This window comes from Oreochromis niloticus, linkage group LG6 (genome assembly GCF_001858045.2).
Source record: "Oreochromis niloticus isolate F11D_XX linkage group LG6, O_niloticus_UMD_NMBU, whole genome shotgun sequence".
NCBI lineage: Eukaryota > Metazoa > Chordata > Actinopteri > Cichliformes > Cichlidae > Oreochromis > Oreochromis niloticus.
This window is the reverse complement of record NC_031971.2, coordinates 31559787-31573238: the sequence shown is the minus strand read 5'-3', so window position 1 is coordinate 31573238 and position 13452 is coordinate 31559787. Positions and strand designations below refer to the sequence as shown.

At 39.1% G+C, this 13452-nt stretch overlaps 2 protein-coding genes across 4 annotated transcripts in view; both read left to right on the top strand.

Annotated features, from left to right (window-relative positions):
• Nucleotides 1–13452, top strand: part of LOC102077556 (polymeric immunoglobulin receptor) — a 29971-nt gene that overhangs the window by 5426 nt on the left and 11093 nt on the right. Inside the window, exons 9-10 of one of the 3 annotated variants that reach the window (XM_025907961.1) lie at nt 1424–1468; nt 2946–3119. The exons of 1 other annotated variant lie outside the window; for it this stretch is intronic. In XM_025907961.1, the coding sequence (XP_025763746.1) occupies nt 1424–1468; nt 2946–2980 (80 nt within the window). In that variant the 3' untranslated portion in view covers nt 2981–3119. Of the gene's footprint in view, nt 1–1423; nt 2904–2945; nt 3120–13452 lie in introns of those variants that run through there. One more of the 3 variants, XM_019360027.2, reaches the window with a different exon arrangement.
• LOC102077087 (polymeric immunoglobulin receptor) overlaps nt 3121–13452 on the top strand; it is an 11845-nt gene continuing 1513 nt past the window's right edge. The window contains exons 1-8 of the mRNA XM_025907958.1: nt 3121–3162; nt 3354–3683; nt 3981–4301; nt 4387–4707; nt 4825–5124; nt 8179–8472; nt 9997–10032; nt 10794–10870. Coding sequence (XP_025763743.1) covers nt 3126–3162; nt 3354–3683; nt 3981–4301; nt 4387–4707; nt 4825–5124; nt 8179–8472; nt 9997–10032; nt 10794–10870 — 1716 coding nt within the window. The 5' untranslated portion in view covers nt 3121–3125. The remainder of the gene's footprint in view (nt 3163–3353; nt 3684–3980; nt 4302–4386; nt 4708–4824; nt 5125–8178; nt 8473–9996; nt 10033–10793; nt 10871–13452) is intronic.

Sequence of the window (13452 nt, the reverse complement as noted above, 5' to 3'; positions counted from 1 at the left end):
GACTCCTGGCACCAGCTTTGGGGAGTCTTCACGGGGTCATATCTCGACCCCACACACACACACACACACACACACACACACAAGGTATACGTCATATGTTAATGAACCTATGCATATTCATGTAACCACAATAAAAGAGCAGTGTTACGGGAGAGCGGACGAGAGCAACTAAGGTCAAGCGAAGGAACGGCGCCTGTCCGGTTCTCTCCCGTGCACGTTAATTTGTAAAACCTGTCTGAGTGTCATTTATTCCAATCTGAGTTGCATTACAGGAAAACTCCTTACAGTTACTTAAAGGAAAAAGCATCAGAAGGTTCTCCAAGAACAAATACTTTCTTGTCTGTAGTCAAGAAAATAATAGAACGCTGAATTTGCCAGGATCTACTAAAGAAAACATGAAGTTCTTTTGTAAATTATGGCCACGTGGTAACACGGTGGTGTGGTGGTTAGCACTATTGCCTCACAGCAAGAAGGTCCTGGGTTTGACTCAGCTGACCAGGGCCTTTCTGTGTGGCGTTCGCATGTTCTCCCCGTGTTTGCTTGGGTTCTCTCCAGGTACTCCAGCTTCTTCTCACAGTCCAAAGACATGCAGTTATGGGTGTTAAGTTAACTGATGATTCTGGGGATGGAGACAATGGTTGTCTTTCTCTCTGTGTTAGCCCTATGATAGACTGGCAACCTGTCCAGTGTCTACCCTGCCTCTCGCCCTATGACAGCTGGGATAGGCTCCAGCAGGCAAACCCTGATGAGGATAAGCGGAACACAATGGAGGGATGACCATTTTTAGAATAACAATAGAAGATTCACTACAATATGTTTATTTTCTCATGACGTGTAAATCACTGGTTGTTTTCTGTGTAAGAAAAACATGTTAATGATGTTATGAACATGTACAGTATATATCAGAAAGAGAAGGTACGACCTCTCACATGACCTTAGGATGTGTGTGTGCCAGAGCACTCTGGAACGCACACAGAGTCTTTGCAGACTACTAAGGATCAGACATTCTATCAATATGCAAAGATTATATATCTCTAAGCATTATTGATTGTATGTTTATGAGTACAAATGACAACCATAAAATATCACTCTAACACCATGAAATCTATAACAAAACCTTTGCTCTCAGCATCTAGAAGTATAGCAAGGAACCAAAGATGGTATTGCTGGTTGTGTTGCAATAGTAGTGCCGATCTAGACAGTGGTTGTGCCTTCTTCCTATATTTTAATTTTTAGTTAGATTCAGTTGACTGAAACAACAGTTTGGGAATCTTGTTGGATTTAAAATACCCCTTCAGTCGTGCCATGTTAGCATCAACATCATAGGCTGAAACATAGAGCAGAGCAATCCCACAGATGTGTGACTTGCTGTGGGCAATTTCTTTTAATGTCATTGTTGAAATAAAGTTGCTTTCTCCTACAGTTTTTCTGCAGCACACTCTGGGAACTTTGGAAACAAATAACCCAGGTAAAGCTATTAAAGATACAGTACATGTGCCTGTTAAAGGAATATCCCATCGTATAGTTGAATGGATAAATTCACGTATCTCAGTCTAAAAGGTTTGGGTTTTAGGACAGCTCCAAATCATATGTGTTAATGTGCCCACCCCAGTCTGACATCTCCGGCACTCGGGGGACTGTATGAGGTTCACCCTGTACAGTCTGTGTGGTGACCAGTAAATTCGGTGTAGTAATTTGAATTGGATTAGTCTCGTTCTAAGTTCCATGGACATCTTTTTAATGTTTTGCAAAATTGTAGTCCATTCCTGATCTGTAAAAACCACACCAAGGTCAGCTTCCCAAGGTAATCTGAGGGCGGGTAGCCCTTTACTCGTGCCCTTAACAACCCCTGAGTAATGACCGCATGACCTCCCCCAAAGACTTTCTTGATGTAGCTAAGATAGTCAATAGTTGGAGGTGGTGTGGAAGGAGAACCAAAGGTTTTGAGCAATAAATGCCGGAGCTGCAGATACCTCCAAAACTGACTCTGTGGCAACTGAAACTGTGCTTTAAGGTAATTAAAGGACTTCAGAGTTCTCCCCTGATACAGGTCTCCAAAACAAGTATCCCTCTCTGGAGTTAAAATTTAGTAGCAAGGCCACCTTCTTCCAGACAGTCTCCAGGAACTAAAGAATAGGGTGGGAGAGAGTTTGGTGGTTAAATCTGCATCTGAGGGAGTGATGAGAACAAAGTACTCTCAAGACTAAACCATGGGGGGGCTCGTTCTGGAGGGAGAGCCTAGTGAACTGTGTGTCTCAGACTGAAAGCATAATGGTAAAACAGTAAATTTGGGACCCCCAGGCCACCCGACTTCACTGTTTGCTGTAGCCTTTTAAGCTTTATACTAGGACATCTGTTATTCCATTTGAATTGATTGCGTAACCTGTCAAATTGATGAAAATATTTTGATGGGACTTAGCGGGAGTGTTTGTAGTAAGTAATTACATTTAGGAGCACAGTTCATTTTAATGATGTAAACTTTGCCCCAAAGGGTGAGAAACAAAGGGGACCATCTAATTATGTTGGTTCTGAACTTGTCAAATAGAGGTTCAAAATTAGCCTGAAACATGTTAGATATGTAATGCCCAAGTATTTAATACCACTCTGAGGCCAGCTGAAATCATCTGGCTGGAACAGGGTTTGGGGGCAGTAGGCAGTCAGAGGGAGCGCTTCGGACTTTGACCAATTTCATACTTTTATTTATTAAGTTTTATTAATTTTTTCTCTGTGTCTTTTACTTAGCAGTAGAGTGGTAGTTTGTTTTAATAGCTCTCTCTTTAAAAAGGGATTTCTGCTGTGTACTATTTATATTTTATGCCAGCACGGTTGGTGTAGCACATGCACAATTTTACAATTTCATTGCACATGTACAATGACAATAAAGGGTTATTCTATTCAAGGCTATGCTATTATAGAAAGCTTGTGAAATCTTCTTTAACCACTAGATGGAATGTGTCAGCTATTTCAGAAGCCCAACTAAGAATGCCCTACCTCATCTGTGTTGATGGTCCAGCTCTACCCCTCCCCTCACATTACTATGGCGTTAAATGACGCCTGTTTCCATCATTTTTTTAAACCTGAGAGAATTTCCTGTCAAGGCTCTATGTGGACAAACTAAAGCAAAGATGAGGAGACTTCAAAACCTGCTGTTCACCTTTTGCAGTAAGTTGTTTAAACTGGTAAATAACTAAAATATAAAGACCAAAGGCTGATGTAGACTAAGTAGTACATATATCTCTTCTAGTAATTTAGGAGCAGTAGGCCAAACGCTTTCAGACTTGGTCATTTCGTTATACAGCACTAACATTGTTAGCATGAAACCTACCATGATGACTTTCACATTCTTTTTCCAGTTGCTCTGAGGTGTGTGACCACTGCAGAAGAGGTGATCCATGTGACTGGATATGTAGGGAGTGCAGTTAAAGTTTCCTGCTCCTATGATCAGGGTTACGAGTCTTATGAGAAGTACCTGTGTCAGAATGACTGTCACAGCGATAATGATGTTCTTATTACAACATCAAATCCAGTGAAAAGCAAATACAGGATCTATGATGACAAAACAGCACGAATCTTCACAACAAGCATCTCTGATCTTCGTTCTGCGGATGCTGGGAAATACTGGTGTGGAGTGAGCAGATTTGGAAGAGATATCTACACCGAAGTCGAGCTGAAATTAGTCCAAGGTAAATAAACCTTTCCCAAAATCGAATTATATGTTGAATTCAGGTAAAATCATATGTATAAACCTGTTGTTATTATATAGGTTCCAATGTAACAACAGACAAAAATATAACTGATTAAACATTACTTAAATTAAATGCTATAAATATGACCTGCAACTCAGTTTTAGCCATTATAAATGTTTCAGTTTAGTTCAGGTTTTCGATATAATTTTGTTGCAGCAAGCTAATTAAATAAAACATCATATCTCTATTCTATGACTGTAGCGTGTCTTCTAATGCTGTTGATCTTTTTGACAGACAGCTGCTGTAACAGTGTGAAAGAAGTTGAAAGTTATGCAGGATATTCAGTGTCCTTCAGTTGTCCATATGAGTCAAGGTACCAGAACAACCTGAAGTACATCTGCAAAGGAACCCAGCCCTCCATGTGTCTGCAACGGGCACTAATCACCTCTTACAACAACCAAAATGGGCGATTCAGATTTGATGATGAAAATATCTTAACACAATTCACAACAAAAATTAGCCGTTTGACACAAAGTGATTCAGGGCGTTACCTTTGTGGCATCCAAAGAAACTCTGACCTGCATCTTTTCTGTGCTTTTGAGCTGAAAGTTAAAGGTGAGCGTTCATAGTAACATCTCATTATATCAGCTGACAGAAAACACTGTGTTCTGTAAAACTAATAAAATTATCTTTTTGACAGACCACTGCTGTGATACTGTGACCAATATTGAAAGTTATGAGGGATACTCTGAGTCCATCAATTGTCCTTACGAAAGTCAGTACCAGAACAGCCTGAAGTACATCTGCAGAGGAAACCAGCCCTCCACATGTCTGCAGGAGGCAATAATCACCTCTGACAACAGAGAAAGTGGTCGCTTCAGACTTAATGATGTAAAAATGTCAAGAATATTCACAGTGACAATTAGCAGCTTGACCCAAAGTGATTCAGGGTATTACCTTTGTGGTGTTCAAACAAACTCTGACCATGATGTTTTCTCTGCTGTTGACCTGAACGTCAAAGGTGAGAGGTCATAGTAATATCTCATTATACCAATCAAAAGAAAACAGCTTCTTCTAAAAGAAAGTATTTCAGATTTATTTTTGAATCGTAAATAGTTTTTCTCTTTCAATCTGACAGAGTGGTGCTGTGTCAGGTCAACTAAAATAACAGGTACTGTGGGACATCCACTAACTCTGCAGTGCCCTTATCCTCAACAACATCAGGATAACAGGAAGTTCCTCTGTAAGGGAGACCACCGCAACAGCTGCAGAGACATGGTGATGAGTCAAAACAGATTCACACTACAAGATGATATTTATTCCAGCTCTTTCTCAGTGATGATCACAAAGCTAGAAGAAGCTGATGCTGGGACCTACTGGTGTGGGTCAGACTCACAGTGGAGAGTTGGAAACTACACCAAGATTCAGCTGTCAGTCGGTGAGATGAACACATTTAAATGAAGGAAAAATGGACAGAGCTATGAGTTACATCTTTTTTTTTAACTGCTTTTAAAGCATACACTGCGGCTGGTGATTCAGTTGTTTGTAGTGTGATAGAATTATGACAACTCCATAGTGTTTCACACAAAGCACAGAATACATGCCAAACAGAACTAGAGGCCAGTTTTTTTAATCTTCTTTACTGGATAGTTTGCTACATAAATGAATAAATTAATTAATTAATTAATTAATTAATAATCTAATTTCAGTTGTGTGAATAGTTTAGGATTCTTGGGGTATCAGTCAGGACCCTCTGCACTAGTCTTTCTACTAAAATGTGATTCTTGTGTTAAAATAAAGTTTCTAAGAGAACTAAGAGGGGGTTTTTCTCCAACAGTCTTTCTGCAGCATACCAGCACTGTACCTTCTACAGTAAAAACTCCTGGAAAAACTGTACCTCCTACATCAGAAAATCTTGTAAAAACTATAACTTCTACAATGCTTTTATCCCCACAAGGGCAAGTATCTAGTAAGGGTCCCCAGGCTACCCAAGCCTACCTTTGGGATCTGGACACACAATTGTATCCAGATCCCAAAAAGTTGATTCTGTTCATTTGGATATTGCAGAGGATCAAATAATTATTTTCCACACTCTATATTGCATATTGTCTTCCAGGGGCCAGAGCAGGCAACACTGAGGGAAATTTAAAACTGCTGGCTAAGGGTAAACATAAATTCAGTAAATTCATAATTCACGTCGGCAGTAATGGCACCCAGTTACGCCAATCGGAGGTCACTAAAGTCAATATTGAATCGGTGTGTAACTTTGCCAAAACAATGTCGGACTCTGTAGTTTTCTCTGGTCCCCTCCCCAATCAGACCAGGAGTGACATGTTTAGCCGCATGTCTGTGAAGGTTCTCAGTCATCCAGGTCATCGTAGTCAAAGGAATTTGCAAAGAAAAGCGTCTGGACGCTTTTCTTTGCAAATTCCTTTGACTTAGCCGCATGTTCTCCTTAAATTGCTGGCTGTCTGAGTGGTGTCCAAAACACGATGTGGGCTTCATAGATAATTGGCAAACCTTCTGGAGGAAACCTGGTCTTGTTAGGAGAGACGGCATCCATCCCACTTTGGATGGAGCAGCTCCTCATTTCTAAAAATCTGGACAAATTCATTAAACCCCCCAAAATATGACTATCCAGAGTTGGGACCAGGAAGCAGAGTTGCAGTCTTACACGCCTCACTGCAGCTTCTCTCGTCCTGTTAGTAGGGATGGGTATCGTTTAGGTTTTATCCGATACCGGTGCCAAACCGGTACTTTTGAAACAGTGCCGGTGCTTAAACGGTGCTCGAACCGGTGCTTAAAGAATGGAAAACACAAACTTTGTCCAAAAACCTCTTATGTTTTTATTTTTAGCAGTCTTTTTTTTTATGGTGACTCCACCATTGAAAATGGATGGAGAACTTTGACTGTAAATTTTGTCACTGCCCTATGAATTTCATCCACTTTTTCTTTGGTCATTTTAGCCTTTTTGGCCAGGGTGAAGGGAGTATCTGCCATCAAACAAGAAGACAGCCGCATGTAACTACCACGGTGTTTGGTAGTTCACCTTACATGCATTAATTTAATAACGTGGTTAGCCTACTCAACGTAAATTACACACGAACCACATTAAGCTACTCACCCAGAGAAGAACGGCTGCTGCTGCCATCATCATCGGTCATCATTTCTGCTACACTGGCAGGGCTAGGGGCCAGGACTCTTCGGGTTCTTGGGGGATGTTGCTAACTCCGGGTCCGATAACAGGTGGCGACAGCTATGCGTCGCCAGGTGTTTCATCAGATTCGAGGTGTTACCTCCTTTGCACAGTATCACCTTAAAGCACTTGTTGCAGGCTGCTGAGTTTGCATCTTTTTCTGTGAAGTACAGCCAGACTTTTAATCACTTCACCTTGGGCATTTTTAATCTGTAGCTCTAGGAAAGGTAAAATGATTGGCTAGAATCCAAAGTTTATGACATCTCAGGGGGAAAAAAGAACCGAAATAAAGCACTGAAATGTGCGCTGCTTTTCGGTCTGATTACTACGGTTTACGTCAGAACACCGGTACCCATCCCTACCTGTTACCCCCCCAAAACCCCATCTCCATAGAGACTGTGTCAGCTCCCAAACAGACAGAAACAAACTAAAAACCAGCAATAAACAACTTAAACATAAAAAAAATCACAAAAAAAGAACAATACAGTAGCCACATCTGAACCAAAGAGTAAAACAGTGAAATGTGGATTATTAAATACTAGGTCTCTCTCCTCCAAGTCTCTGTTCAAAAGATATCACCAGTGAAGTCAAGCTGAAATTAGTAACAGGTAAACAAAGACTTGGTACAATTCAGTTTGACACTGAGTTACAGTTAACGATAAGGAATTAATAGATTCTATTTGTTCAGGATTATCTGTTTCTCTGCTGTAAAATTTAAAGCACTATATTAATCATCAAAGCATCAAAGGATGGAAAACTGTCACAAGTTTACAAATATAAAGTTGTTCAGTGAGTTCAATGAGTTAAATATGAAATCCTTAAGTTTTATATACAATTGTTTAATGGGTGCAACATATCTTCTGATGCTTTTACCCCTGTTGACAGACCACTGCTGTGACACTGTGACCAAAATTCTGAATTATCAGGGATATTCAGTATCCATTAGTTGTCCGTATGAGCCTCAGTACCAGAACAGCCTGAAGTACATCTGCAGAGGAAACAGCCCTCCACATGTCTTCAGCAGGCACTAATCACCTCTGACAACAAGGAAAATGGACGATTCAGACTTGATGATGATAAAATGTTGAAAAAAAAATTACATACATAAACATCACCAGTTTGAGCCAAGAGGATTCAGAGTATTACCTTTGTGGTGTCCAAAGAAACTCTGACCTGGATGTTTTCTCTGCTGTTCTGTTGGAAGTTGAAGATGAGCGGTCAAAGCTACAGTGTATTTAATTACATTAGTTAAATATCTGATGATTCTGAAATCACCTTTTTCTTTCATTCATACAGAGTTCTGCTGTGTCAAATCAACTAAAATAAATGGTACTGTGGGGCAGCCACTAACTTTGCAGTGTCCTTATCCTTCACAACACCGGGATAACAGGAAGTTTCTCTGTAAGGGAGACCACCGCAACAACTGCACAGATATGCTAAAGAATCAAAGCAGATTCACACTACAAGATGCTTCTTCCAACACTTTCATTGTGATGATCTCAAAGCTGGAAGTAGCTGATGGTGGGACATACTGGTGTGGGTCAGACTCACAGTGGAGGGTTGGAAACTACACCAAGATTCAGCTTTCAGGTATGTTAAACACTTCTGTATACACTATGATAATACAATAAATATATTTGTAGGATATGTGTTTGTTTGAGCTCCATTATGGAAACAGAGTGTAGGTGATCATTCATTTGTCTGAGGTGTGATCTAATAAAAACCGTTAGTCCAGTGCTCCCCACCCAAAAAATAAATAAACAACAACTTTCACTCAATACAATATTTATCGGCAATATGCAGTTTTTATATATATACGCACACTCACACATCTCACATATATATATGTAGACTTAGTCTTTTTAGCATTTTTGGTTAATACTCTGTGTCTCTCCATTAAAATGAAACTACAATTAAACAATTGGAGACTGTTGATTTCTTTATAAGTGAGCAAACTTAGCAGGGGAACAAATAATTATTTCCCACTTTGTTAGAGTGTCAAGTTTAAGACATTTGGATTGAAAAATAGAGCAATGAAAAGTAAAATGGCCATGATACACAGAAATGTGTTGAAAACAGCCCAGCACTTGCCTTTGACGGATATCCTTCAGATAAGCCAAGAAAATCAATTTCCTTCCCTTACTTGCAGTATTACTGGATAGTGTGTCACAGTGAGCCCCCTGCTGGTGATGTATTAGTGTAACATTGATTATAACAGTAGGAAGAGAGGATTATCCACAGTGTGCTTATTTCCTAACAAACTGTCAGTCACAGGTTGTTAATAAATGAGTGCTCAGAGTCCTTGTTTGCATAATTAGTTCCTTTGTGTATCTGGTTTCAAAACGCCTATATGGCAAAAAACCCTGTGTGATTGGACTTTTTATAATTTTGCACTACTGGCTTTAAGAAAATCATGGTAATGACACCATTCACCTGTATGTAGCTGTGTTTTTTAGCAGTTATGCTTAATTGTTAATCAATTAATTAATGCAGAGGTCTTATTTTGTTGTTCTGTACAATAAGTTTCTTTGACAAACTGCTTTCATTGTATGGGCTTAGTTGGCTTAATAATTGATAGTTTCTGTTTAATGATAAGTAAAGAAAGGTAGCATCAAAAGTAATTAAAAAATAATCATTAATTTTGTAATTTAAGTAATTAAAAAATAGAGTATTTACAGCAATAGGATTTGCAATGTTTTGGTTTTGTTCTGTTTTTTAACTGTGAGAGAAAAATGTTGCAGACTTCTTTTGCAGTCAGTGATTTTATCCCCACAAGGGCATGTATCTAGTAAGGGTCCCCAGGCTACCTAAGCTTACCTCGGAATATGACACACAATTGTATCCAGATCACAAAAAGTTGATTCTGTTCATTTGGATATTGCAGATCGCAGAGGATCAAATAATTATATTCCACACAATATATTTCATATGTTATAAGTAGATTTTACCTGCTACATACTAAAGATAATAACGCAACTCTTTCTACATAATGAGACAGGAAGGAAAGAGTGAGAGGCATGTAATACATTTTTAGTTTATCATCTCCTGCCATTGTATTAAAGTTTGTGTTAAAATAACATTGCTAAGAGCACTTATCGTTATTTTCTCTTGCAGTCTTTCCACAGAGCACTCTGGGGGAAAAAAAACCAGGTAAATAAATTAAACTGTACGTATGACTGTTAACGTGTACTTCTGTGTTATGAGAACAATTGTCACAGTTCTGGGTCATTTTGACCCAGCTTTTTCAGTTTCTTATATTTTGGCATATTTCTGTATTCTGGTTCTATTTTGATTATTATTCTAGATTTAGTTCAGTGTCAAGTCTGCGTCTTTGTAAATTGTTTCTTGTTTCCTGTTTTACTTAGAAGGTTCATGTCTCATGTCAGTGTGTTCAGTTTTACTTGCCTCCTGTCTCGTTAGCCCTAATCTCTTCCAGCTGTGTCTCCCTCCTGTTTCCCGTTCCCTGATTACTCCCCTGTGTATGTAAGCCCTGTGTTTCCTTTGCTCTCTGTTGTGTCGTTAATGTCTGCTCACCCTTATACCACTATGTGTGTTCTGTTTGCCTGCCTGCAAGTTTATTTGTTTTCTAGTTTAGTTAGTCTTTGTTCAGTCTGCAATCCCACAATAAAGCTGAGGAGTTTTGAGTTCACCTGTGCCTCCATGAGTCCTGCTCTTGGGTCCACCTTTCCTTTCCTGTCTGCCTTCACCCTATGACAATAGTTTTTTGTTTGTTTTTCAGCACTCTATGTGATACCCCCCTGTACTGCTTTTGATATGTATCCTCGTTCTTGTTTATAAGTACAGACGTTCCAGGATTGAAGGTATCTTTTACATTCATGTGCACAGAGGAATCTTTACGCTCAAATGTGCATCTAAATACAGCATAACCATATCTAATGCTGTGTTTTCAGAAGCTGTTCTCTCCCTGAGGAGAAATGCATCTAGGAAAAAGAGTTCAAAGGAGGTGGTTGGTGCAGCACAAAGTGAAGTAAGAAAACTAAAGTGTAAAGTCTTAATAGAGAAGTATGTTTGTCACACACTCCATTATGAATATTTAGGATTAAAAGAAGTAACAGGTTTTATACTGTTTGTTGGGTTTAATATGCAAGATTCGTTTGGAATGTGGGACAACTGGAGTTTAAATGGATCTCCCATTTGGAATTGTTTTGTGTACATTTTATTTTTCATGCTCAGAAAGTTATAGTATGATGTTTGAATGTAGATTAAGGCATGATAGCTACAAACAGGCTAACATCCATACAGATGAGGACACAATTATTAGCCCCACCCTATGAAAATGAATGTTTTTGTACAAAACTTTTCACAGGTGTTTTTAAGTTGTTTTTTAACAGAACAAGTGATTTTCAACACAGCATTTCTAAACAAACTAATTTGCACACATTCACAGAAACATTTTGGGGAAAGATTACCAGAATCAATGCAGTGTTTCTGCTGTTTATAAGACGACCATAGTGGCAGCCTAACAGAAACTTTCCTGACTTCAGCCCACAGATACATGTGACCATTGAATTGCTTCTCTGCTGATTATTTTCTGTCCCTCTAGTGTCCACTGGGTGGCGCACTTTTTCCACACAAGACAGCACTTGTGACTATCACAGTCAGTATAATAAGCCCTATTAAAAACTGACCTTTTTCATTTAGCCATAGCACTGCTGCTATGCAAGGATGTGGTTAAAACTCTGGGTTATGTTCCAGTTTACAAACAGTTCAAAAACTTCAGCAAATCTGTTTAGACCTGAGAAAAATACTTTTAGATGTAGAAAGTTATTACAGGATTTCAAAATGTCAAGAACTGGAGCAAGATCAGTAAATTCAAAGAGAGTGACATGTTATGGAACAAGCCTGGGAGAGGTAGGAAAGAAATGATCTCAAAGACTCTGGAAAGAAAACTTTGTGATTATGCTGTAGGGATGCTGCAGTGCATCTGGAACTGGGAAACTTGCGAAAGCGGAAGGAATATTAAAGATATAAAGATATGTGAAGATTTTGAAAGACAACCTCAAGCAGTTAGCAGCAAATCTAGGTCTGGGTCACTACAGTGACTCAAAAGACACCTCACTCTTGGTGAAGAATGACCTCTGGAAGACCAAAGTGAACATCTCTGACTGACCTGCTCAAAGCCCTGACTTTAATCCTATTTCAAATGTGTGGGGTGAACTGAAGACCAAGGTCCATACCAGAAGACCATCAAACCTGGAGGAACTTAAAAGATTCAACAAAGACGAATGGGCCAGGATTGCCCAGGAGATGTGTGTAAGATTTGTTGAAAACTATAAAAAATGACAGCAGTTCGTTGTCTAGCAAAAAGGATACACAATAGACCTAAATCAAGGAGGCTAATCATTTTTGATGCTTATAGTTTTTGGTTTCTGTGAAATAATTTTAAATCTGTGTGCAAAGTAAATAATGTAAGCATTCAAATTAAAACTAGGACGTTTGGAAAAGCTGTGTTAAAAACTCCTTTCATGTGTTAGAATCTGTATCTAGAATCAGTATTTTAAGCATCATCTACAGTTTGGGTCCTGTCAGAGTCTTACTTAGTTGCTGAACACATTACAATTGTTGTCCTTACTTCCATAGGTTTTCAGTTTTCTTGATAAATATTACAAATCTGGACAGACATACGTGTACATAGGGCTGGGTATCGTCACTGATTTCTAGAATCGATTTGATTCCAATTCATAAGGTCCCGATTTGATTCGAGGGGAAATTTTGCCTCAGACAGTCAGAAATATTATAATTCTGATCACTTATCAGTACATATCCATATTTTTATATCTATAAAAAGAAAATTGACACTTATTAAGCATCACACCAGGTGCCTTTGTGTCAAAGTAACTGAGGATAAAACACCGAAAACCTTGAAGGAGATTTTCTTGGCCTGGCTTTTTATAGCAGATAACCTTAAAAATATTCTGCAGTAGAACAAAAACTGAAAAGAGAGAGCTGTGCGTGAAGTGTGATTTAATCATGGTGGAGACAAAGTAAGAAGGAATTCATGACGATGTTTATGTGAAGCAAAATGTGAAGCCTAGTTTGCATCTTGTTTTGCTGGTTGGAGAGAGACAAAAACCTGCAGCTTCAGAATGTAGCGCAAAAAAAGACAAAGACAAAGCGCGGACCCGACGCATCAGAATCAGTGAGCTGTTGGCTTTCAGCCCCAACAGCGTGTCTGCGTACGTGCCGTCGGGTGAGAAAGCCGACATCTCACTGATTCTGATGCGTCGGCGGGTCCTTACGTCTTTGTGCAGAATCTGTGTACCTGCTCTCATTTACTGTTTTAGCTGTTTGGTGGTTGTCAAAATTTTGTGAGGTTTAACCTGAGATTCTGGTGTTTCGGGCAAAATAAATTTAAGTTGTAGTTCAAGTTGTAGTGTACACGTAGGGGTGGGTTTTAATGAATCGATTTTAATCGGAAAATCGATAATCAAAACCCACCCCTACGTGTACACTACAACTTGACTCACTGTTAAGGTGTACAACCATAAGGCAATACTTCTACTGGCTTTAGTGTAATTGTAGAAAATTTCTAAATGTGTCCACAACTCA